This window comes from Bombus vancouverensis, chromosome 3 (genome assembly GCF_051014615.1).
Source record: "Bombus vancouverensis nearcticus chromosome 3, iyBomVanc1_principal, whole genome shotgun sequence".
NCBI lineage: Eukaryota > Metazoa > Arthropoda > Insecta > Hymenoptera > Apidae > Bombus > Bombus vancouverensis.
The window spans coordinates 1,755,263-1,782,305 of NC_134913.1; the positions used below are offsets into that span (position 1 = coordinate 1,755,263).

A 27,043-nucleotide genomic window follows, 5' to 3' on the forward strand; every position below is an offset into this window, starting at 1 on the left:
AGGTACTTAGTACCCGGTAGTTCCTACGTGTCTAAGACTATGATTATACGGAAAAACAATAAGCGGCAAGCGTTGAGCGGCAGAGCGGCAAAACAAGTGACGGTTGAGCGACAGAAAATAAATCAAACCTATAGATTTATACGGAATAAGCCACACAGCTGAGCGATGAATTATCACTCACCGTTTATCGGTATGATTTACTCTATATAAATCTATAGGTTAGGTTAATTTTCTGTCTCTCTATCGCTTACCACTTATCGCCCTCTTTTATAGTAGCACGAACTAAAACACGAAGGCCGTTGAAGAAGTGTATATATGGACGTATAACAAAAGCGGAATTTGATTTTATCGACTTCGGTAGTTGGATTGAATATAATATATACTTACCGCTCTAAACCGTAGATGGCATCATTAGCATAACTGAATGACAACATGCTGCAATAAATTACCTCGTCGGTTCCAAAACAAAACCTATACTTTTTTACACGATCGGTATTTCAGAACATATGACACGAAGTCCCACAAAATGTTAGATCTATCTGTCTGTATTTAGTCAATGCTTATACTAACCAACGCCCATGAATAAGTAACTATTCTTCCAAAAATATCTCAAAATGATTGTAAAAAATGTGATCGCGAGTGTTAATTTGTTACTTTTATTCTCAGTGGTAGGTAAGTGTACATGTTTTCGAATAAAAATTACTTTGGCATATTTTATTTTACATAAAGAATCGGTTCGTTCATTTTAAGGTTATGAATAAACTGCGGAGTTTTGTGTAAATTTATATTTTTGAAAATATAGTTAAAAAGGTATAGCCTCAGTACAAGGTTGTTATACCAAGTATTATAAAAAAAACATTATACTTTGAACATTTTATATATTTCTTCATAGTATGCACATTCTTTGCAATTTGTCACTTTCAAAATTTTTATTACTGCAGAAAATTTCGCAGTCTAGTTATTACTATGTTTCGATCGATTTTTTAGTTCGTTTAAATAAATTTTAGGCACTCAAGCGATTCGTTGTTATCAATGTAGTAGTGACACCGACCCTAAAGGCGAAGATTTGTGTGGAGCGTATGAAAAATTTGATAAAGACAAAAATATCGCTGTAGAATGTAACAGCGAAGAGTCATACATGCCTGGCACTTTCTGTGTTAAAATAACACGTCAGAGCCCTCGTGGTTTTATCTGTAAGTTTACTTCTTTTAAATTTTGTATTACTACATATTTAGCTCTTCTCAACAAGTTAAAACACGTGGTGCGCTTACTACTACATCCATTTGATAATTCCATTGCTAATCTAGTTCTCATTGTTTATTATTTTGATCAATTTTCGAAGGGGACGGTAGATGGCGACAAGTGATCCGTCGATGTTCTTCCGTTGCCAGTACCGGAGTCACGGGTGTTTGTAACTGGGGAGTGTATGAAAATGGTGTATATTGGGAAGAATGTTCCTGTTCTGAAAATTCTTGCAATACGGCATCAACTTTATCGTCATTTTCAATAATCATTTTATTGAGTCTTGCTATATCGATTATTATATTCTCTTTAAGATGACAATATAGAATACTAAGATAACATCACCAAGAATAAGGGAGATTCGAATGGTTGGTTACAAACGTAACAGTATCATATAAAAAGTAGCCTTATTTTAATAAATGAAAGGAATCCGTCCAGAATTATATCAGAATCCGTCCATTTCCAATTATTACATAAATTTATATGATTAATATGTATTTCATAATTTTATAAGGTAAGCAAGTCAATTTTTATCGTACATTTTTGTATTAAATTCAGCCTACAATTTTGTATTTAATTAAGTGTAAATAATCTACAGTAATATTCAAAGCTGCTGTATAATTACATGCAATAAACAACATTGTTGGCATAAATCAACTTTGTTAGTAATATAATTTCTTCTGAATCTGTATTTTTCTTTCAATCTTTCTCTTTACATAAATTGCTCTTAGACCTTTTCGCCAGTGATAATATTGACAGCTAACAAAAATTTATGTAGAAGAGTGAACTGTTTACATGGGAAACATGTTTGGATAATTGAGGTTCTGCTGTATAAAATATTTCATAGCTAAGTAAAATTATTAAAGTATTATAATTTAAGATATCTTATAAAACTTTATTAGATGTTAGTACTTAACCCTCCGTGAGCAAGCATATTTTTTGCATCTTCCATGGGCAATCTGAGTCATCTATAATTAACCTTCTTACTATTCTTCTGACTTCCAAAAAATCTCAAAAGATTCTAAAATACTTATTTTTATTTTTTATTACTTAAATACTTATTTTATTATTTATTTAAAGAGTTGTTAACAAAAATAAAAATTCGAAGGAAAGTTTAAAAAAAGGTAGTAATTTGTTTAAAAATAAATATTTTTGCAATATATAAATATAAAAGAAAGTTATTACATAGTTTTGAATTTTTTGTTATAATCTTTTAGAAAATTGCATGCACATTCGCAACGGCTTCGAGAAGTATAATTATTTTAAAATCTGAATTTTGAGGAATTTTGAAACAATAATGCAGGAAAAATCAATGTATGTATTACAAAAAGTTACGGAAAATGTATAAAAGAAAACCTCATCGATTTCGATGATTTTTTAATATGTGATGGAGGACATGATTAAGAACGATCTCTTTTTATACATATTACTGGCGGTCAGCCTTAATTTCCGAGATATTTGCAAAAAACAGTCGCTACTACTACAGTGAATTTTGGATACAATTGTACATTTGTGGTAGCGCATGCGTCAATATTGGTTGCTGGCTGCCTTACGCTATATTAATACTCACACTCTGCTATAGGATTTTATTTTTATTACAGCGATTAAGGCGAATCTCAAAAATTTTATCAGATATTAGGAAAATAACAAAAAATAAAAATGTACTTACTTCCGAAAATATTAACGAGCAACCTTGGTCGTTCACGGTACAAAAACAATTTTTATTACTTGCTGTTCTAGAATAAACCGACTTGCACCAAATTCCCATTAGTTCTAACGACCCAGTTAGTTTTTGTCTGAAACTTTTGATTACCTGCAATATAATACATATGAATGATTCCTTGCTTCATAATTTCTTCTTATTTTTACATTTGAAGCAGTTGATACTTTTTTACCAAGTAACTATAACATGAAAATGGTTTTGCTGGTGCTGGTACATAAAATTTCAAATTTGATGTGGCCTTATCAAATGTTATATGTTGATTATTAATCTTTATTAATAATACGATAAATTCAACAATGATCCATAGTAATGTATTATAAAAATAGACAGTCTAATAGATGAAATCTCATGCACATGTCTAACAAAGATTTCATTAATTTTAAGAATTGTTGAAATAATTGACTTTGATTTAAAATAATAAGATTATAAAACTAAATTATGTATATTAATTTGTATAATGAAATTAAAATAGATGTTTATATTATAATTAATATAATGTTGTTTTTTTTATACGTGGGGAAATCCTCATGGACACTCCCGCCGCCTGCTCTTCTGAGAAGCGTAGTATAGGTAGTGTCGGACTTTACCGATTAAAACCCCAAGGTGGACCATTTGACACTCGGCTGGGATGCCCCAGAACCTCTTTCGAATTACTGCTGGAGCACTGCTGCGTCTTCTCCTGTCTGAGGGAGTCGTTCCTTGGTTAGTTCGGGCATTGGGAGGGACCATCCGTCTCAATGCTATCCCTTGGGGTATCGTTGTGCGTTGTGCAAGTCTAAGGAGATCCAGATCCTCCTCGGCGTGTCGGTCCCTTAATATAATGTTGTCTGCAAAAAGGCTATTTGCAATTGTACCTGTTTGAAATTGTAAAATAATATCTGCTTCTTTATTAAAATCAAACATCAAAATGATTTTTTTGCAGAATTGGAAAAACTAAAATAAGAAATATGTCATAATTAATATTATAATATGAGTTAAAATATTTCCATTTCTATTATTTCCACAAGTACAATCAGAATATACTTAGAATGAAATAAAATGAATATTTAATATGAAAATCTATAAATTCTTCTACATGTTCTGTATTCACACAATTTTTTGTAACAGCAAGACCCATAAACATTATTGCAACTTTATCTTTTGATGTCAAGAAACTCTACAAAATAACAAGTATTAATAATTCGAAATAAATAATATTAAATCTAATTTTTATACTAACATTTTCTCAATTAAATTTATATTTCAATTTTTATATTTCTGGTGGTTTGACAAAACAGTGAATTAAAATTGTTAATTTTCAGCACTGTCAGAAGCACTTATATATATCTCACATTGATTGCAGTGCAAACTCAGATGTTATATTTTAGATATGAAAGTTGGTAACTATACTGCGAATTTTCATGCAAATTCATATATTTTAAAATATAATTAAAAAAGTAGAACGTCAATAGGTATTGAAAGGAATTCCCGAAATTCAATATTGCTATCTTATTTCGAATTAAGCAGATTTTGTAAAATTTTTTCATATAACAGAGAATGAAATTAAAAAAGAGTCGATAATTAACCTCCAGGAAAGACATAAAACGAATAATAGTATTTCGCTGGTTTAAGCAAAATTTACTAGTTATGTAAAAAAAAACAACTAGATATTATATTACAGGTAGGCAACCTTAGCTAGAAACCAATGTGTTAGGAACTATAGTCAGAGAAGAAATCTTTCCTGTTTGATTGCACGCCAGCATATACAAGAATCTAACTATTTAATTTCGATGTTAGGGATCTGCTCTGATTGGTTCCACACTAGAGTAAACAAGAGGCTATTTAGTTCCACGCTAGAAGAACCTATTTAATTACACGGTTTTACGGAAAAGTTCATATCTACTTTTCTATCTAAGATAGATAAGTATGAGAATAACAAAATCGCGTAATAATTAAATTTAGTTGTCTAAGAATGAGAAATTAATCATTTATAATATTTTTTTTTTAGAAAATAAAAGCAAATCCTTCCTTTCAAACAACAACGGATCAGTACAATTGTACAATAATTTTAATAAAATTCTTTATACACAATAGATTTAACAATTTTTAGATTTGAAATTAAATTTATTTTCCTTGCGATAATATTTTTATTATAAGAAAACCTAAATTTCATTTTAGTAGTAATTTTAGTAGTTGATAGTTTGCGAGTAATATTTCTGGCGCGATATATCTGTTTTACTTTCGTATTTGTTTATAAAAATGATAAAAACAAAAGTATAAACTAACTGTACATAAGATTTGAAGTCATCACACATTTTTTTTCTATGATTTTTATCCATCTTACTTTCATTACTGAGTAAAGCTTATTAATTCTCTGAATCTGTCTATAATTCTCTTAATCTATAGATTTAATCTATGAAGGATTATAATACATCTTGAGATTGATAATTTAACGCAGATATGCTTAATAGATTGCTTACCTGAGATTGTATCCAAAGACCGCCTTTTGTTTAAATGCTTAACATTATAAATAACAATATGTAATGACACGAGAAAAATAGAAAGAACAATGGGCTAATATGCTATGGTATATCATGTTCGTGTCTATTTTTATCACCTATTAAACAAATGTAAGCCTTAAGCTAAAGATCCATTAACAATCAAAAATGAAACAATTTGCTCCAATGTATTTATATGGAACCGTTCCTATAGACCAGCTAAACTGGAAAATTATTTGAAAAATTGGTTTCATACAAATATATGGGACCGTTTCCACTGAAGCCATGTTCAAGTGCTTTGAAGGCCGATTTAGCACGGACTAGCATGGAGATGCCTCGTGAGCAATTTTTCGGCGATGTCACAAAGGCCCATCAAGCCCTAACCGCATCGTAGTCCATACCACAATCGGTTGATCGCTACGCTATTGTTTCTGCTTGTCAGTTTGTAAACTTGTTACGATTAGCAACCAAAATTTATGACGAATAACAAAAAAAGAATAAACAATAAATACATAATTAACATTAAGCACTTAGTATCATAATGATGAAAAGTACACATATTTGGTTGTTAATATTTGACGGAAAACTAAAATTTAATGATTTTATTTATGTTTTTCAACATATCTAAAACATTTTCTTGTTTTTTACTATTATTTAACCATCTGAAAAATAGTTTGTATCTATTTAATCATCAAACATTCCAATTTACAAACAAATAAATTTAATACATATACAAATAAATAACAGATAGCAAATTTCAATCATAAATAGTAAATAATTTATATCATTACGATGCATGACTCACCCATCGGAAAGGTCCAGATCTATTTGTTATTTCTATTAACATGGGTTACATGCGGCGGATCTGATGATTCTGGAGGGACGTGTACATTATAAAGCAGCAGTCCCTCAAAGAGCTTTCCCGCAATCTTGTGAAGGCCCTTTCTTCAACGACATAACAGTTTTTGCCTGCTCTTAAACAAAAGAACAGCGCTTCCGCTCAGCTCTATGCTGTAAAACCGGCAAAGTGTCTTAAAAAATATTCATGCCAATATAATTGACATGCCGAGTGCCAAGGGTTAATGTTAATGTTAATGTTAATGTCTGAATGGTGTATAGAAAACATATTAAAATTATTGAATTATTCTACTGATCCATTATCGGTTGAAAGGGAATATTCTCTTGTTTTCTCTAACAAAAATATTGTAAGGTAGATCAGAGACGTGTTCAATATAGGTCAGCTTCTAACATTTAACTTTTACTGAAAATGGTTACATCTATACGCAATGGAGTCTCTACTCCATCTGACTATTTTTTCTCCGTGGAAACTTCGCGTATTTTCAGCAGCACGTTTGGTGGGAGTATTGTTACTAGGAGATGTTGGTGACGAAACGGGTTTGTGACACCACCAATTTGCTATTGAGGCTGTACTGAAAAACTTTAAAGAATCATGCCTTATGGAATGTTCTTTCTTGGAAATCATGGCTTTCTCAAAAATAGATTTTCAGTCATAAACCGTGCTAGCCGTTTACACAATTTCTTCTTTGTTAGCGTAGTTAGCCGCTACAATATAGTAAACAATTAATTTCTCTTTCTTAGGCTACTTACAATTAATCTAATTATTGCGCGATTTTTGTGATTCTTATACTTGTCCATCTCGAATAGAAAAGTAGATATAAATTTTTTCATCTAACCGTACAATTAAAAGGTTCTTGTAGCGTAGAATTAAACAAGATAGATCTCTAACTTATAGGTTCTTGCATATGCTAACGTGAATTACCGTTCAGTATCGTCCATATGGTGCAGCACTAGCTAGGGAATCATAAGCGTGAGTACTTTCATTTCCACTCTGCTATAGTTTGTCCAATGAGACGAAAGAGTAGATATAAACAAAACCTGATTGCTGTGACTGCAGCTATTGACTCCCAAGTAGTGACGCTGTATATTGGTAATTCTGATTATTGTGAATTGTGGGGAATTTTATATTAAAATTGTTGGATTTTTTCATAATTTGCGCATGTCTTGCGCTTCTCTCTCGCTTTGTTGTATACAACCACTCTTTTCTTTGCAAATGTTCAAGTTCGAAGTTTGATCAGTGTTAAAGTGGCATGTGATATTGGTGAAGAAAGGTTAGAAGTTATTACACGGACAAAAGTATTTGCTGTTAAAATTGAAATAGACTATCATATACAATGAATATTGCGGATGGAGTTGGATATACGCGATCGGAAGTATTTGTACTTGTGGCAAGAATATCGTTTATTGCGGCTTTTGGATTTTTCAGTATGAAATGGATTATGAATCAACTTGATCCTACGAACAATGCAAAGAAAAAAGCCAGAAAAAAGGTTATACATTAATCATTTAATATTTTCAAAAATTAAGTCTTACATAACCTTTGTTCTCTATATATTAAAAAGGTAATCTTAATTTTTTATATATTTTCTATGAAAAAGTGTGATTTAAATGTTCTATAGGCACAAGAACAGTTACGAAAATTGGCCAAAACTGATAACCTACTGTGGACAGTAGATATGGATCAGTTGACAGATTATGAAATGATGATAGCTAATCATATAGTAGATCCTAAAGATATTCGAGTTTCATGGGAAAATATTGCAGGCCTTGAACATGTTATACAAGAACTCAAGGAAACTGTAATACTGCCTATACAAAGAAAGGAATTATTTGAAGACTCTCAATTAACACAAGCACCAAAGGTATATGATTCTATATTGTTAAATGATTTATATATTATAATCTGTATTTTAATTTTAGGGTGTGTTGTTGCATGGGCCACCAGGTTGTGGTAAAACAATGATTGCCAAAGCAACTGCTAAAGAGACTAAAACATGTTTTATTAATTTAGATGTAAGCATTCTAACTGATAAATGGTATGGTGAAAGTCAAAAATTAACTGCAGCTGTATTTTCATTAGCTGTGAAACTTCAACCATGTATAATCTTTATTGATGAGATAGGTTAGTGAGAAAGAAGAATGTATCATAATGTATTTTGTGCTATCATCAATGTTGTAAAATATTCTGTGGATTTTTTCATAGATTCATTTTTAAGAGCACGTAATTCACAAGATCATGAAGCAACAGCAATGATGAAGGCACAATTTATGTCTCTTTGGGATGGATTAATTACAGATTCTTCTTGCACTGTTATAATAATGGGTGCTACTAACAGACCACAAGATTTAGACAGAGCTATTCTTAGACGTATGCCAGCTACTTTCCACATTGGTTTGCCAGTAAATAAAATTTATACAAATTGATAAAAAATCGTGTGTTCTTGCATATATATCACATATTCATGTATGAAATACTGCATATTTACTGCATATGTAACATACAGTTCTTATATATATAATGATATATATTTCAGAATGAGCAACAACGAATGCAACTCCTGAAACTGATCTTAGATCATGAACCAGTAGCTGAAAATGTGGATATAGCAAAACTGGCGAAAATAACGGAAGGCTTTTCTGGATCAGATCTGCAAGAACTTTGCAGAAATGCGTCGATTTATCGTGTTCGAGATTATTTGCGAACTCATACACAGTTAATATTTATGTTTAATCATTACTTTAAGAATATATGTAAAAGTTAATATTAAAACGCATAATTAACTTTTTTTGTATTGCAGAGAGGCAAGTACTACCAGTACTGACGATGAGGAATATCATGATGCAGTACGACCTATAACAATGGAAGATCTTCTCACATCGTACAAAAAAATAAAAACATCTAAAATACATACGGGTACTCTTAGTGCTCTTAAATCTGATATAGACTAAACAAGATATTATAATATATCAATCTACTTTAAAATTCTTTTATTAAAAAAAAAAAGTTAGGGAAACAATTTTATAGTAATATTTCTCCTTTTCAAATATCCAAATATGTGTAAAAAAAATGTTTGCCTTACTGCAAAATTTCATAATTGGTAAATAATTACTTACACTAAAAGGAATAGAGCGCGTGAAAGAAGAATGTATATATGCATAACCATGTATATAATATAAAGTTACGTTTGATAAAATTATTAACCTACATATTTCAAGACGAAAAAATTTGAGTCTAATTTAAATTATTATACTGCGTACAACACATTGGTTTAATAAGGTTTATGATACAAAGATGATGTAAAAAAGCCTATACTTTCTTCACACGCAATTTGATTAAAAGTCACTGAATTTTTCAACATTTATATTTTGCCATTTTAATTTAATTCTATTTTAATTTCTTTTTTATTAGTTAGTGAATTAAAATTAATCATACTGGTAGTTTCTAAATATGTCCGTGCATAACAGTGCATTTAAGTGTATATACGTGATTTCGATTAATATAAGAAATATTAATATGGATATATCTTCATTATTGTTATGTAAATTAATTTGTTAATTGATTGTTACTTAAATGTATAAGCTTTTGTATTTATCAGTGTACAGATAAGAATTCATAATTCTTGTTCATAAATAAGCAGATATTTCGAATATTATTATTAACCGCGTCTTCGCAATTGATAAAAACAAAATTAGCAGCGATAAAGAAATTATTATATCTAATGCACAAATAATTTAAACTTGAGATGGAGACTATAACCAAACTTAACAGTACGTGTATAGAAAAATTAACACTGTTCGAAAATAATTTTGTGTAAAAGACAATGAAAATTTATGAAATACCGAAAAGAAAGAATTATAGTTTCATATATTAAATAGTTTGTTTCTATGTATACGTATATGGCATTTGGTTAAAGATTACAATAACTTTTAATCAGCATTTGTAGTATAAAGAAGAAAAAATTAATAATATTAATAAAATATGATTTTAAGTGTGAGGAATCGGCATTCATAAAATGTTTAGAGAAATAATCTTTGTAGTTTAATAGAAATATTTGATAAAAAGAAAGCATAAATATAAAAAAAAGAAGGAATAGAAAAAACGCATGCGCAAAAAAAAAGGATACCGACGGAGTATTTCAGAGAAGAGCAGCAAAAGTTTCCGGGATGAAACTTCTAGGATGACAAAGCCTCTGTGAGCCTTTACCCTGTTCCTTTCTTCTTCTTTCGGTAAGATACGGCAGTAATACCGGTGAAACGCCGAGAATAGACGAGAAAGGAGAATATTTTCTTAAAAGAAAAGGTACATAAATGCTGTTATTAAGCATTGCAGGGAGAAGCGCAAGTAAACGCGATATGAACGCGTCGTTGTGAATGGCGCTTCTAGTGACAAAGGTGGCTGAGGGAGATTTTACATTTCACATAAGATGTAAACTGTGTTTAAAATGGATGTTACAAAGAAAACTTCTGTTCGTTAATTAAGTTGGACTTTTTCTTCATTTTTCCGCCTGACCTTCGTTAACGATTTAACGAAAAGATGGAGATAAAGAGGAAAGAAAAAACGACGATTCCAATCGGATCCCGGTACGATCGTCTGTAAAATCCTGCGTAACATCACGACGGTTCGTTCGCAGAGTGGACAACCATTCCGCAACAACCGCGATGCATGATCTTATGCGTTAGTGGTGAGTGTCCGTATCGCGTGTGCGTGTCTATCCATGTTGGCAAATTGAGGATGCAACATAGACATTGTGTTGTTCCTCACGGTCGTATTCATGAATATGTGCGTTTATTACATCTGTATAAATTCTTTGTCCAAAAACCACTTTATTTTCGTGATAGAATGTGGTTTGAGTTCATATTACTACTTTGACACGATGACACGATTACGCCATCAAAACGTGATTCTTCTGTGAACGGAAACTTCTGAACCAGTTTATACATTTATTGGTGTGATTAGACAAAACTTGTCGATTATAAAGCAATTAGATCAACGGATTCCACGGAGCACTCGAGAGATTTTTATCGATGCTAACTTTATTCTTTAGAAATTCACCGTAACTGGGAGTGCCGCTAGATCGTAGTTGAACATGCTCCGAAAGGACTGGAGTGAATTTTACGTTACATGCGAGAAAAGATTGTTTTTTTACTTTTCAAAAGTAATATGGTATCTCGAACGATTTCTTTAAAATCTGATGCAAGTCTCCTATAAACGATATGTGAACATTAAATTAAAGAGAAGATGGACAATGTATCGGTGAAACTGGCGTGAAAATGTACCGCGGTGTTAAGTGGCCTCTGTGATGTATTATAAACGGTGCTTAACCTAACTTTTCATCGACGCTTCTACACGGCGTTTTCTTGCGAGTAATGTTCTTTTGATAACGAACTTGTAACTAAATGACCATAAATCGCGAATGTTTATCGTTTATCATTTCTTTTCTTTCTTTTTCGCCATGTTCCAAGTGTCAGTTTTTCTTACCGCATTCATGTACGATTTTAATTTATCATAAAAAACATGAGACTATAATTGTTACTTTGTAAAACTCTGAAAATGCTTTTTATTGACTGTACTTCTGATTTTGTCAACGATTGTATGAAGATTAAGTTCACAGTATTTATGCGAGTATGTTATTAACGGTTCTATATTTACCATTTACGTTCAAATATAGGTTTATCTTTTATCCTTTTTTTGTATTCTGTCATCTTGATTTTTGTATTACTTGTCAGTGTTTGTATAATGCATTTCTTAATCTTGTTCTAAAGATACGAACCAAATGTATAGATGTATATACATATGTTACATCTGTCATAATTATAATTAACGGTTTAGCACCAACATTTTGTCATTTTTCTCTAGCAATGGTCATGGGCAATCTTGTCATTTTGTTATCAAGAAGAAGTGGAGACTGAAATTATTGGAACTGAAGGAGGAGATTTAAAATTCAGTCAGCCAAGTATGTCCAACACTATCAGTAATATGAAGATGACCAACCGTATCAAGGGAATGGTGAGCAAACGTCGTAGGCGTTTCACAGAAGATGGGTTTGACCTTGATCTCACATGTATCCCTTTTTTCACAATTATCAGCGTAATTTGTATTGTAATATGTATTGATATTTTTGTTTCTACATTCCTTAACCATGGTGTGTTAACAACAGATATAAGAGATAACTTAATAGCAATGGGATTTCCAGCTGAAAAGTTAGAAGGAGTGTATAGGAATCACATAGATGATGTTGTTAAACTGTTGGAATCTAGGCATAAAGATCATTATAAGATTTACAATCTGTAAGCATTTCAAACACTCTTTTATGCTTATTTTTGTTTCTTTTATCAAAGGATCAAGAAATAAATTTTAAAACAATTATATCTTTCAGATGTTCAGAGAGATCTTATGATTTTAAGAAATTTAAACAAAGGGTAGCTACATATGCGTTTGATGATCATAATCCACCAATGTTGGATCAAATCAGACCATTTTGCGAAGACGTGCACGAATGGCTTTCTCGCCATCAGGAAAATGTAGCTGTCGTACACTGTAAGGCTGGTAAAGGTCGGACGGGTGTAATGGTGTGTTGTTACCTTCTTCATACTAAACAATTTCCCACTGCCACAGAAGCCCTTAATTACTATGGAAATAAAAGAACACACGATAGGTGATTATATTATCTTTTGTTCTTCTTATGTATGAACAATTGTTTTATTAGTATTGTTTATTATTCAGGAAGGGGGTAACAATACCTTCACAGAGGAGGTATGTGGATTATTATGCTACTCTTGTACAAGAAGGACTAGATTATCAACCGGTTACATTGTTGTTACGAAAAATACAATTGGATCCAGCACCTATTTTTCATGGAGGTCAAGGATGTAAGAATAATGAGCTATTGAGGATGCATTGAAAAAATTAGATGTAAAATATGATTACATACAGTTTTTGTATTTTAGATTTGCATTGCGTAATATCTGAATCTAAGAAAAAAATATTTAGCTCTGATATAGTAGAAGTACGAAAAGGAATGCACACAGTCAGCATCCCTTTAAAACACAGCATAGCATTGACAGGAGATATACGAGTGGATTTCTTTAATAGACCAAAAATGAAGCGAAAGGTACCTATTCAGATAAAATTAATGAGATTCATAATTTCTCATAACATACTTAATCAATTCGTTCGCTCCGTACCTAGGAAAAATTGTTTCATTTTTGGTTCAATACATTCTTCGTACGAGACTACTTATCGCCGGAATACGATAATGGAGAGTTACCAGTTGAGCGTTCAACTAGGGCATTGAGTTGCGATGGTGCAACTATGGAATTACCAGTGGTTATGTCGCACATGAAACCCAGAGCCGGATCCTTAGCTAGTCTCGGACCTATGCCACCTACTCTTGTTTTAAGTATAGATAAATGGGGTCTGGATGACGCACACAAGGATAAACATCACAAAGTGTATAGCGCTGATTTTAAAGTAAGTACATATAATTGATCACGTTTGATGAGTAAATTAATCACACACATTTGACGCGTTTTATATGTATTTATTATATTCATCCGAATTTTATTCTACGAACAATCATTTTATTCTAACTGATTTAACGTTGTTGTAGGTTAGCTTATTTATGCATCGGATGGGTGGTAATATATCGCAAACTGTATCAGCGACAACAAATAGAACAGGAGAGGGTATACAAATAGGAATGGGAGGACAAGATACCCCGAGCGAATCAAGCGAAGCGGATAGCAGTGAATGCGACACAACTGGTGATACGACGGGAGATGAAGATGGGGAATCTGGTGAGTCTTCTGCATCTCTGGTGGTGAATCACCATCCTCTTACACACAGCAGTAGCCGTACACACGTTAGTATCCACCAAAGAGCTAGTCTCAGAGAAACTGCAAAAGGTTTACTCTCGCATGGGGATAAAAGTAGAAGTAGTCATCGGCAAAGCACTGGCAATGCGAAACGTTCTTCAGCTCTCATACGTTCGGCCACGTTAGACACATAAAAAGAAATATATATTTGTATATGTACATACACGTACATATGTATATATACATATATTTATCGTATCTTGTACTTAAACGCTGAGTTCTCTGAACTGGCATTCGAGCTTTACAATAACTTTATGTGAAACCAGATCGTGCTATTAGTTTCTTTTTGTTATGCTAGCATGAAAAATTAGCATTCGATAAGTTCTTAAATGCATCGATTTTATCTAATGTCCTCTGATAATGAACAATAATATGTGTCTATAGAAAGATTTAGGTTGATCAGTTTCGAAAGATAAGAAGACTAAAAAAATACTTTGGTAGAGAATTTTTATGAAGTCAGTAGAATATCAGAATATTTCGATACTATTCCTTCGGTAAGATAACATTTATCGAATGAATGTTTAATGTTTTATTGTAGTTCTAAAGTTATAATTAATCAAAGTTATTGATTCTACATCTGTTTAACAAAAGCTTTTGATATTGATAATATATCTGAGATAGTCGATACTAAGTAGATTCCATCGAATGTCCTGAAATAAAAGAACTGCAAATTAAGATATTGTATATTTTTGCATAGCAGATATTGTTTGCAAAATATTAAGATGTTTCAGTATTCAAGATTCAAGATTACGATCTTTTTTCTGAATAGAAATTATTGGATATTTATTATTAAAAATTATTGAAAAAAAAATTAATCTCTATTATGACTACCATGTACGTTCCATCTATTTTTCATTAGATTTCCTGAAGTATTTTGTTTCGATGACTGTTTATTTTAACTGTCCGAAGTAGTAAAATTTGATGTATGTGTGTGAATATACATATGTACATACGCACACGCGCGCACGCGTGCCCACGCACATACACACAAACAAACAAATAAGAGAATTCTTAGTGTTGAAGAGAAAGTGCCGTCTTTTGCGTTTATGCAATTATGTAATCACGTACTATGTACGAAACTAGTATTTGTTTTGTAATTGTATGACAAAGCCAACTTATAGAAAATAATTGACTAATGCAATAAGTACGGGAGTAAGAAGCGCGACAATTTGTAATCGTAACATTTTACCGTTTGTACTTGTATTCGACGTGGCATTATGAAACAGATAAATAACTTAAATGTATCCTGATTGCCTTATACAATGTGATGATCGTTAACATTTTGGAAATAGCAAAACTAATTCGCATAGATTTGAGTAGAAGGATGTAGCCAAAATTTGTAAGATAACAAATGTACAGAAAATTTAATTCTTTCAATTTTGTAATAGAAATATGTTATAGATTAACAGGCTGTGCAATTTTTTAAAGTTGTAATTCTTGATATCTTGCAAACACGATTTTCATATCGATGACAAGATACATCTAATTTCAATTAAGTTATCGTGTTCTATCGAGTAAATTATCGTGTGTGAATCTTTGTTACTGCGGTACTAGGATTATATCGTGTGCAAATATTCAAAAATTACCTAATCGAATAACGTTACCTTAAGGATATTAACTTCTTTCTTTTACATAATTACATGTAGTTTGAGAGAAGTGTTTTATTATTTTTTCTTTCTATTCGTTTGCTGTTTTTTAAATTATTTTTTTTTATGGGTACAAAGTTACACGAAAAATTCGCGACAATTGTACACAGAAATATTTAGCGAAACCTCGTAAAATTCAGTTTTAAAGAAGCGGTCTTAAAACTGATATTTTACGTTTGTTGAATTATAGTGCAACCATTGAAATGTCGTCCGTATCGAATATCGATTCGGAAATTGTGTATTGAGTTACAAATTTGTGGTACGAATAATAATAGTTACATACAAATTAAATATATATATGTCGTAATAAATTTACGAGAATAAGACTTGCGAAATGGCATGCAAAGAATTGCATACATTGCAAAATGAATTTGAAAACGATCTAATACTGATTTTACTAATTAATTATTTTTCTATTAGATATACATATACATAAATATATATAAATATATATTTATATATATATATATATATGTATATATATATATATATAAAAATATATATAAATATATATAAATATAGGTTTTACAGATACAGATTTTCGTACAGCTACGCAGTCATAATTCAAGCGTATATGGATATGATTACGAAGCGGATACGTATACTGTTAGGTAGCAATAAATTGTCGATAAATAAATTAGTATTGAAAGTTGTTACTTGATACGTACACAAAGTTTCCTTATGAGACTCTATTCGCTCCGTTTTCATTTCCTACTTACCTATTACCTCTAAATTTACTCACGTCAAAATCGCAACGATCTTTCTCTATATTCAATCACACACATTCGCGTGTTTCACTTAATTGTTATCATTAATCTCCTATTTTTCATCTGTTTGCTCATTATCAAGCGTGAGAAGAGTTTTCCTCACATTTCTTCTTTTCTTTTTCTTCCTGTTTTCTTTTTCTCCCGTTTCTCTTTTTTAAGTTGTAAAAAAAATTGAACATGATCAGAAGTTATGAAATTTATTATTATTTAGAAAATGATCCATTTTTCTTTTGATTACTTACGCATTTGAACGTGTGATGAATTAAAATCTCTACGTACGATATGACTATGTAAAAATTCATAAGGTCCTGTTAAAGTAAAACAGAAAACTTACGAATATTTGGATGAAACTTACATGTGATTGTTGTTAATAATATAATTAGGTTATCAAGAAAAGCATAATAGAGGTGCACAAAGTTTCAAACAACATGGAATTCTGATTATGAATAGTTGATACGTATAAATAGAAAGATATCTTTGAAGCTGTTAATATACGGTGATTTTAGACTTTTATATATATTAGTTTTGTAAATACGTAGTTCATATTATTATAATTGAACAATTCTCTAACCACACAGGGATTAGATATTCGGATGATTGTCATTCTTTGAAAATTTCATCGTTTGTCAATATGTAGTTCCTCTCCGAATTGTTCTTATAGATTGTAGTACTTGTACATGTTTAATAATTTTCATGATTAACATTATATTTATCGTGTCATGCATGAGTATGCAGAAGATAGATGAAGCCTGGCAGTTTTTAATATTTAGAATGCAAATATTCAAAATTTTATCTTGTTTTTTGATGTATGTTTAGGAATATTATATCAAAACCTTGATACATTGTAATTTTACACTGGTTTTTGTATCGCTGCATGTTGGTAGTTAATAATAACCATAGTTATCGGATGTCTGTAATATTTTAAATTTGTGAAATTGATACATCTCTATTACATATTCTGTAATGATTATTTTGTGATACTATTATACTTCTGATTATTAATTATATCGTTGCTATATCTTTGTATGTACTCTTATTATTAATTATTACTATTTTTATCATTAGTTAATATTGTTATTATTATTATCGTTGTTGTTGTTGTTATTATTATTCTATTACTACTACTATTACTACTACTACTACTACTACTACTACTACTACTACTACTACTACTACTACTACTACTACTACTGCTACTACTACTACTACTGCTACTGCTACTGCTACTGCTACCACTATTATTACTTTCACTTCTACTTCTATTACTTTGATTCATTGCCATCATCATCATCATCATTATCATCATCATTATCATCATCATCATCATCATCATCATCATCATCATCAACAACATCATTATTATTATTATCTTTAATACTGCAACTGCTACTGCTGTTTTATCGTTATGTTAATACCACCATCAGAAACATCATTATCATTATCATTATTTTATTACTATTACTACTACTATTACTACTACTGCTACTATTACTACTACTGCTACTACTACTATCACCATCATTACTACTACTACTACCACTATGGCCACCACCACCACTACTACTACTACTGTTACTACTACTACTGTTATTACTACTACCGCCACTACTACTACTGCTGCTACTACTACTGCTACGACTACTGTTATTACTACTACTGCTACTACTGCTACGACTACTGTTATTACTACTACTACTACTACTACTACTACTACTACTACTACTACTACTACTACTACTACTACTACTGCTATTACTATGACTACTGCTACTATTACTGCTACTGCTACTATTACTACTACTACTACTATTATTATTATTATTGTTAATATTTCAAACAAAATATTAGCGATTTTTAAGCGTATAAACGTATATTTATATCTCAAATGTATTCCTGTAACAAATATTTTATGGATGATGTTACACATGCATTGCAGTTTTAAATAGTACACTTTTAGAACTTTCTATATACTTACGTCTTCCGATTCTCTGTAATATGCAAACTTTACTTCAAAACTCTTACTACAAAAAATTTTGTTCATTACATACTTGCTTATGATTCCCCACCCTTTTATATTTATCTATGTACTACTTTTCCTTTCTATTTATAAAAAATAAAATATGTACATCGTTTGTAACGCTTTCTCCTTGTAGTTCCTTATTTACGGGAGGATTATGAAGCGCTTGGCTCATTGATTGGACTCAAACATTGTACGTATCCGAAGCACATTCTAAACTAATAATTTGGCAGAAGAGTGTAACATACTTGATCTTCATGAGACCGTATTTGAATATGGATATACAAATTCCTTTGCCTTTTAATGTATGCCGCTGTAACGACGAATAGTATTTTATATAATAATTATACGTCATTTTCCTTTGCATAGCGTCAAATATTTGTTGCACAAGACAGAAATGTAGCATTTTTGCATTGGCAGCGTGTCATGCGAATGTATCAGAATGTGCTTCTGCCAAATACAAAATTTGAGCTTTATAGATCACGTTATGCCTGTACAGCATTCAAAATTGTATCAAATGTCGATCATGAAAATTTCTCCATTTGGTTTGCTCCGTAGAAGTTATCTTGTTATCTTGCATGTTATTTTTTCTTCCGTTTACATGATCTTTAAGAGCGTTTTGATCTTTGGAGAATGCTATATAGTATTTTAATGTGATTTAATGGATACAGCTTTGTAATTTCCCCTTTTCTTTCGCATGTCCGAATATGATGCTACGTGCTGTTGTCTCGTTATCACGCGTTAAATCTTTTTTATAAATTTAATACGGTGTGGGTACGTGTGTTGGGTGATCTGTTCGATCGTTAATCACTAACACGTTTACTCTATCGCGCGCGTTTATTGTCGATAAAAGACGATGAGAAACGTGAATCTTTGGAAGAATGTGCGTGCGAACAAAAAGAATAAAAAGGAAGAAAGGAAGAAAGAGAGAGTGGGAGTGAGAGAGAAATTTACTTGAAAAGGAATGTGGATAAGAGAAGAAGAAGAGAAATATATAGATATTTGGTAGTGAGCTCACTTTGTCCTCCACCGCACCGCACCGTATTTAGATATAGATTCGATCTAAGAATTGAAATACACAATATTGACCAACTGCCTCTCTATATGTCTGTTCACCCTTAGTGGACATGGACCAGCGTGTTGGACGATACCGCCTTCTATCAGACGGAGGAATGATAGATGTTTTGTGAGTTCATCGCCAGTCATCCCTCTACACTCTTCGACATTGCTGTCTCTCGCATATTCACATGCGGACGTTAGAAATTCGACTATCATCTTTATTATCGAAGATGTACGCTCGATTGGAATGTTACGCTCGAACAAACGATCGTGTCTTTTTAACGACATGTAAAGTGTTGTTAGACGACGCATATTAGTTCCAACAAGCCAAAGAAAACGTTTATATCAGTACCGAAATTTTCTTTCGTATCTCGAAGATTCGTGTCTCAAAAATATGTCGCTTTCTTTCTTTCTTAACTTCTTTGACGAATGCGCATCAGTTTGGCTCGTGCTACGCACATATTCTTTCTTTTCGTTGAATATGTTTGATCGTAGAGTTCCATTGGAATTTATTTACAAACGCCAAGCATAAATATAAACGAATGTTTTTTTAAACCATGTATTTTATATTTATTATCAACGAGCTGGAAGTTCTCTGAACAAACTCTGAAAGGTAGGAGTAAAAGGAAGAAGAAAATGAAAAAGAAGAGTGGAAAGGCTAAACGTTATAAAAAGAGAGAATCAATGTAAATGATAAAGAGAAGTTCCATGCTCGGCATATTAAAGATACATAATGCGGCTTGTGTAACGCTTATCTCGTTTTGTCGGTGAAACTGCGCATTCTCGCGAATACGAGACAATGGCTGGTGTTTGAAGAAATAGCTGCGTCGGTCTTATAGGCTGAGAAAGAAAGTGTGTTTATATAGATTATGAATCCAGATGGAAGAATAATGCTGTAAAAAAAAAAGCAAGATTATTTTCGTAACGTTAATAAATTGTAAGTCAATAAATACAGCAACAAGAATGGTAAGGACAAGAAGAACATCAGCATCACCAATATTCACGAGAACTCTAACATCGGTAACCACAACGCCGAGGATGTCGCCTGCTCTTCGTTCGATAACGACGACGTTTATCGTACTTGTGTATTAACTTTGTTTTCCTCTGTAAAGACGATCCAATCGATACACGTTGTATCACCGCATTAGCTAAACACGTAACTTTATGTTTTTCTATTGCAATCGGTATAATTTATCAAAACTTGTTTCACTATGACAAATCTACCGAAAGGAATATGTATATCGAATGATCTAATCTGACGAATTTTGCGATCACAGATACTTATGTATATGCGCAAAAAAGAATAAAAATGAGGAAAAGAGCGTAACAAAAGGAAAATAGACGAGCGATGTAGAATGTATCGTGCGTGAGTCGTCTAAGTATTACATAGTGATGAAAAATCTGGCCGTGCGATGTTTCACTTCGACTCGTGATCACGGCGCGCATAAACATTTTTGCTTTTACCTAAGCTAAGGGTATTTGTGAAAAATTTGCGAATTGCGCCGTGAAAAGTAGAATTGTATAAACGAATCTATTCGATGTAGGGTTCGCAGTTTTTATTCTTTTCGAAAGTAGAAGGCGATACGACGTTAATCGATAAATCGTTACGACGATATCGTCGAATAGATTCTACACCGACTCATCGGATGTTCTACGAATGTTTCTGATCGCTGTTCGTTTACATGGTCTCGAGAAAAAGCAAAATTGAGAGAAAAGAAAGATAGAAAAGCCATAGATGTCGGACTCGGAAGCTATGCGGTTCTGCTCTGTGTTACGGCTAAAAAAAAAGATCACCTTGTAACGTTACGATGTTCGCGATGCGTTTAAAAAGTCGGTGCACGCCTGCGACCGTAGTAACGTTCGATGTAGATCGAAATTTTTCGCGAAATTTTGTTCGAATGAAAGGTATGGTTGTTTCCTTAGCACTCGCACAATACGCGAATTCTTTAAGCTTTTGGATGAGAAACGTCCATTTGATCGAATATGCAAAGGATACAAATGAATTTAGAGAACGCAACAAGAATCGTTTCTGACGCCGTCCTTTCCTAACTCATAGCTTGTACGTTGCGATACGATAGTTCGTAACTCGATGCAATTAAAAACGATGATGGCAAATAGAGTCGCGTCATGCATCGTTCTAACTGGCATTTCTTCTAATTTCGCTGTTATTGTATCTTCATTTTGTTCGTTTGTACATGCAGCCATGAACGAACTTTTCGATTATGTATACGCTCAGACCGATACGCAGACCGGACAAGTCGCACGCGCGCTACGGAAGAAAATTCAAAATCGACCGAGTCCGTATGTGCAACAAGAGATGATATTGCAAAAACTTATTCCTTTTAACGAAACGTATTAGTATGTTGAAATTTCGCGTGTTTACATCAACGCTTCCTCTCTTTTGCTAACTTGCCGAGTTGATCGTTCGCATAGATTTTAGCCACGAGCCTTAGACAAGGTTACGAATACGAATAGGAATACGCGCGCACGGTTAAGTCAAAAAAATGCGGTCGTTCGTTATCGTTCGCTGGTGCATCTTTCCGTTCGTTGATATAAGTACCGTAAACTTATGAAATTTGCATAAAATTAGTTATGGCACGATAAATACGTTGATACGCGATTCACGTATGTCGAAGAGAATGCATCGAGGAAAAAAGCTCATTCTCGTTTTTCGAATAAATTCTGATCCCGCGTCTCAGAATCTATCTTTATTTCTATGTTTGGTTTTCTTTTTGTCATCGAAATTAAATTTGATGGTTGATAAAATGGAAGAGAGGAAGGGAGGGAGGAGAGAAAAGGAGGAGGGAGAGAAAGAGAGAGAGAGAGAGAGAGAGAGAATGCGTGCGTGTGTGCGTGCAATGATCGAAAACAGCACAAGAGCGAATGAAATACTTATTCGTGTTATCAGGTAGCGAGTTTTGGATTACCTCGAACGAATTAGTAAATTTACCTCGCTCGAACTATTTTAATCGCATCTGTAGTTCACTGAACTAACGTCGACTCGCTAGCAATCGTTGCGATACCTCAGTTTTTTACCCTCTAAAAGTAACGAAGAAGGTAAACTTACTAAATACGTTTTTACGTACCAATAATTATGGCATACGTATGTACCATATTGTTACTTCTTGTAACGTACACGCTTCTCGGACATATTTTTTCTCATACGAAGCTCATGAATATCGTTTTATAAGTGATATCTCTTAAAACTAACTTTTATATGATTCATGCGGAATGTTCAAAATATAAATAAGATGCATTATTTTTTTCTGTGATATTATATACGAATACAACTCTCCACATATCGTCCCCTCCAACATTTTCGATCATTTAAAAAAAAAAAAAAAATGAAAGGTTATCGAGCATCGGAGGACGCAATTAAACAACAACACGTTGTTCCTCTCTATTTTGTTCGTTTCATTTTTCCGTATCTCTTTTACTTTTCTTTCTTCTTCCTTCTCGAACTTTTCTAAACGTAGTGCGAGTTTACTGTTTTAACGATGATTTTTGTTTGTTCTTATGAAATACGCTAGGAAACACCCTGCATAAAGTAGGAAACGGAGAAAACCGAGATCCTTGCCACTCGCATTCGCAGAAATTTAAATTCTTTTATACAGGTACGCATTTGCTCGACGCGATTTTGCGTTTTGCGTTTCGTTAACTATGTACATATATGCTAACAAGTCAACTTTCCACGTAATTCACATTGACTCTGCTTACAGGGGAGTCGACCTATTTGTGACTTTGAAACTGTAGACCGATCCGATGGAGACCGATCAGAACTAAACTCTACTCTCAAAAAACGGTCCACTTCGCTGCGACTCATCGTTTGCTCACGAACGAATTGATCAGTCGATACCAACGAGTTCTGCCTGTGCCTGCCAGTTCATCGCTATACATATATATTCGTATTCTTCTTAATAGCTGGTAGAATTTCAAAAAAATTGCGTTTCTTTCTTTTTCTCGTTCTCTCTCTCTCTCTCTCTCTCTCTCTCTTTCTGTCTAATCACTTTTACCATGTGTAAGATAGTTCTCTTCGCTTACACGGCATTTTTGGGAAAAGAAAAAAATGTGATCATTTCCAGCGAATCGCTGTATGGAAGACTGCGTGAAAAAAAAGACGCGTTTCTTAACTCGGACGATTAACACCTTCTAATTTATACTTTCGACGACCGATCGTACCGTTGATCGATTTTAATTTGTAGATACTCGTTTCTCGTATATTTTATATCGACGACAATATGTAATTAGCTAGAAAGAAATATATTTTATACTCGCGTTGACCGCAAGGTTCGTCGTTCGATATTTTTACGCATATTGACGATCATTGTTTTAAGGCAATGAATTTGTCACCTTCTTCTTTTCGTGATTTTATTCAAACGATAATTTTGGTTTCGCAAGCTTTTCTTTCTCTCAGACGTTCAATGAACCGAATCGGTAAACACATCCAGTGTTCTATATTTTTTATCGTCGAGATAATTCCATTCTTTAATTTATTGTACTCGCCGAGCATAGTAATCGTACGTAGATTTAGAAGTTATACGAATTATTATGAAACGAACGTTTTGTAAACTTTTGGCGATGCGTCAGCGATGAAAATCAAAGGATGTTATTCCATGAAATCTGTAATTTAAAAGCGTCGTAAATCGATTGTCGTTAAGCATGATTGGTTCCTCTTCGTTACGTTTAAAGTTCATGGAAAGTTTCAGATGCGAGAAAATGCGAACCATTTATCGAATACGTATTCTATACTACCGGAAGCTTTACTGGGGCCAAGAAGTATGTTCGTAAGTTTCCGTGGATCGTATAAAAGTTGTAAATGTAGTTAACTATATAGTAAGTTGTATTTATAGAAATTTCAATATTCTCAAGACACAAAGTACAAAGTAATATGACCGGATCTCAAACGTTTCGAAATAATCGCGTTTGCTTTTTAAGAATGCGTATACTTAAGATGCTAAGATTTGTATAATCGTTCTTAAGCAATTAGACGAAAATTTAGAAGCTCTCGGCTAATTGTGCCGGTGAATGATTGATATATTGTTAAGCGACCCACACGCGTAAGTAGACATAAAGCATTGATATTCTCGGTGACCATCGATTCGACACTGAACTTTATTTCAAACATGTTGTATATTGGTTTGCGTTACAAAATATTCCAAATAGGACACGAATGAATAAAGGTATTTACACGTAATACGGTGTACATTGTTAGAAACATCGTGATATTCGATTCTAAATCATAAGTCAGGGTGTGAGAGAAATACCCGATAATTTCGATATCATTCGCGCGTTAACTAATTCGTTGCGTGATTATATTTACATGTAATTGAAGAGAATTGGAATATTCGGTAGCGCGATGTATTTGAACTACGCTATAACACAATATGTAAAACAAATTATCGTACAATACAAAGGTACAAGTTTTCTTCACGTGATACCGAATCTTTTAACGGAAGAGATGTGGTGATCTGGTTGCCAACGTTCTGGCAACGTGTGGTGTATTTGATCATTACAATGTGTAAAGAAAGGATCTGAAACGATCATCGATGGCGGACCGTTTTACCTTCCTCTACCACGTCCTCGAGTGAAACCGCCTCTACCTCGACCGGCGACTTTTCCCTTTGGCGGTGGAGACTTTGGTCTGAGAGCTTCGATACGTTCTGTACAACCAGTGGTGATTTGACCGTTGGCAAAGTAACTAGTATAGAGGTCTGCGTTAAAATTCGTGTTGGTTAGCTCAGGGCCTACAGTAAGCCAGCCTGGTCGAATAGTACTGTCTCGACCGAACAAATGCAGTCTATGTAAAGTGCGAAAAATATTGTTGATTAGCTGAGTGAGTTGAACGCCCTGATACGTATGTACATGCTTTCCTCGCTTACCGTCGTCTGCCGAGACAGAAGTGTTCGATTATATGAAAAATCTCGACAGGCTTTTCTATAGAACCATATTCGGGCTCCTCCGAAATGATCAAATCAATATCGACGTTTGCATGAATGAAATCTCCATCCGTGGATCGTCTGACGGTCCCCTTGATACCCATTAGGCAGTGTTCTTTGGTTCTCTGAAGTACGGCCTTGCTATCTAGGTTTTTACTGTGCCCCGGGTTATTAATGTTGGTGCGAATCCAGCATATGTCTTCGCATCGTCTAAAGCCCCATTTTCGAAGACAGAAACGTCCCATATCTAGTCCATCGCTACTGCCGCACCACAGAAACACGAAGCTCCGATTGGCCGCCACTTCGCCGATATCCAATTCCATTATCTACGAATATAGATTGTTTTTAATAAAGGCGTTACGAGTAGAGAAGAGGTACGTTGTATAATCTCTACTCACCTGATCCCAATTCCAAAGTTGCACGTTTGTAGCGCCGCAGGTGCGTTGGTACTCTTCCAAAGGGGGTTCGATCAAAATTACATCAAACTTGCAATTCAGTTCCTTCAAATTGTACGTAAGCAGGTCAGTTTTTAGGTACATGGGAGGTGTTGCGGTTTCAGCGATTAAATCATCTTTCAACTTGATCAGCTCCCGTAGTTTCGGGTATTCCTCGAATCTGTCCGCCAGACCCACGTCCCTAATGAAATTTTGAGGTCGCTGACCCGTATCAATGAAATGTTGACAGTAGTCATTATGCGGATTCGACGATTGTGTTCCCTTAAAAAATAAATCTGTAGTCGAAAGTGGAAACAGATAGTTGCTTGGTTATGAATACAAACTCGCCTACCTTTAAAAATGTTGACGAGTCTTTGTAAACGATTTCGTCGGTCGGACCTGTCTCACTTTTTAAATCTTTCACTCCGTTCTCCGATTTCTCTGATACCGATTTCAATTTTTTCTTCTGCGTATCGTCGACATCCGTTCCAAGAATTTGCCGCAACTCGTCTACGCTCGAAACACCTAACTACATAGAAGAAACGAATTCATACCATTCACAAATTCTTACTTGCGATCATAACCTCAACGTCATGAAATCACGTTTGAGTAGTCCTCACCGTCTGAGCGAGCAACTTCTTGCGTTTTTGCGAACGTTCGCGTAGCGTCTGAAGCATTTTCTGCTAAATCCTTTGGAACTGGCCGCAAAATAATATCTATCGTACATTTCCGTTTATACTTATTCTGTTCATTTCCTCGGTTCGAAAGGGAGAACAAGCAGAACAACTACAAATGTAATTTGTTACTTTCCTTTTATCTTATAATTCAGTGATCGAATTTAAGAGAAAGTTGGCGAAATTTAACGTATGTACAGTCAATGATAATCCTCTGCTTCCTAACCCAACACTCCAAAAGATCTGAAAACAAAACGTATACGCACGCCATCTTGTAGCCAAACGAATTTTCATTATTCTTCATGTATCGCGCTAAGACAGCGCGTAAACGATGA

The 27,043-nt window shown here is 33.3% G+C and overlaps 4 protein-coding genes and 2 long non-coding RNA genes across 9 annotated transcripts in view; 3 read left to right on the top strand and 3 right to left on the bottom strand.

Annotated features, from left to right (window-relative positions):
• The first annotated feature begins 413 nt into the window (after positions 1 to 413).
• Positions 414 to 9,317, top strand: LOC117164131 (no mitochondrial derivative). Its single transcript, XM_033346979.2, is given in 9 exon segments — positions 414 to 672; positions 1,008 to 1,193; positions 1,343 to 1,577; positions 7,634 to 7,790; positions 7,920 to 8,162; positions 8,221 to 8,422; positions 8,504 to 8,700; positions 8,835 to 9,013; positions 9,099 to 9,317. Coding segments are annotated over 9 exon segments (1,608 nt in total). The 5' UTR covers positions 414 to 614; the 3' UTR covers positions 9,250 to 9,317.
• Positions 1,343 to 7,236, bottom strand: LOC117164128 (uncharacterized). Its single transcript, XR_013061913.1, has 3 exons — positions 7,223 to 7,236; positions 3,553 to 3,819; positions 1,343 to 3,055 (listed from the first exon to the last, which is right to left on the bottom strand). It is a non-coding gene; the product is annotated as an uncharacterized LOC117164128 (long non-coding RNA).
• On the bottom strand, positions 4,981 to 7,214 carry LOC117164132 (uncharacterized). Its single transcript, XR_013061914.1, has 3 exons — positions 7,051 to 7,214; positions 6,248 to 6,453; positions 4,981 to 6,104 (listed from the first exon to the last, which is right to left on the bottom strand). It is a non-coding gene; the product is annotated as an uncharacterized LOC117164132 (long non-coding RNA).
• A 480-nt stretch (positions 9,318 to 9,797) lies between the features above and the next one.
• Pten (phosphatase and tensin-like protein) lies at positions 9,798 to 15,409 on the top strand. Of its 4 annotated transcripts, none has more exons than XM_076628018.1 (8): positions 9,798 to 10,527; positions 12,158 to 12,362; positions 12,459 to 12,588; positions 12,678 to 12,956; positions 13,025 to 13,170; positions 13,249 to 13,412; positions 13,490 to 13,771; positions 13,911 to 15,409. In XM_076628018.1, exons 2-8 carry the CDS (start codon positions 12,257 to 12,259, stop codon positions 14,307 to 14,309), a joined length of 1,506 nt encoding a protein of 501 aa, XP_076484133.1. In that variant the 5' UTR covers positions 9,798 to 10,527; positions 12,158 to 12,256; the 3' UTR covers positions 14,310 to 15,409. The 4 variants fall into 4 exon arrangements, with proteins under 4 accessions (XP_076484133.1, XP_033202859.1, XP_033202860.1 ...); XM_033346968.2 differs by lacking the exon at positions 9,798 to 10,527 and adding an exon at positions 10,535 to 11,664; XM_033346969.2 differs by lacking the exon at positions 9,798 to 10,527 and adding an exon at positions 10,535 to 10,982.
• The window catches only part of BicC (protein bicaudal C), a 30,142-nt gene continuing 17,108 nt past the window's right edge, over positions 14,010 to 27,043 (top strand). The window contains exon 1 of the mRNA XM_076628006.1: positions 14,010 to 14,097. The gene's annotated coding sequence lies outside the window, so the exon portion shown is untranslated. The remainder of the gene's footprint in view (positions 14,098 to 27,043) is intronic.
• On the bottom strand, positions 24,746 to 26,977 carry Mettl14 (methyltransferase like 14). Its single transcript, XM_033346975.2, has 5 exons — positions 26,655 to 26,977; positions 26,387 to 26,563; positions 25,999 to 26,316; positions 25,544 to 25,926; positions 24,746 to 25,461 (listed from the first exon to the last, which is right to left on the bottom strand). The coding sequence occupies exons 1-5, from the start codon at positions 26,709 to 26,711 to the stop codon at positions 25,224 to 25,226; spliced, it is 1,173 nt and encodes a 390-aa protein (XP_033202866.1). The 5' UTR covers positions 26,712 to 26,977; the 3' UTR covers positions 24,746 to 25,223.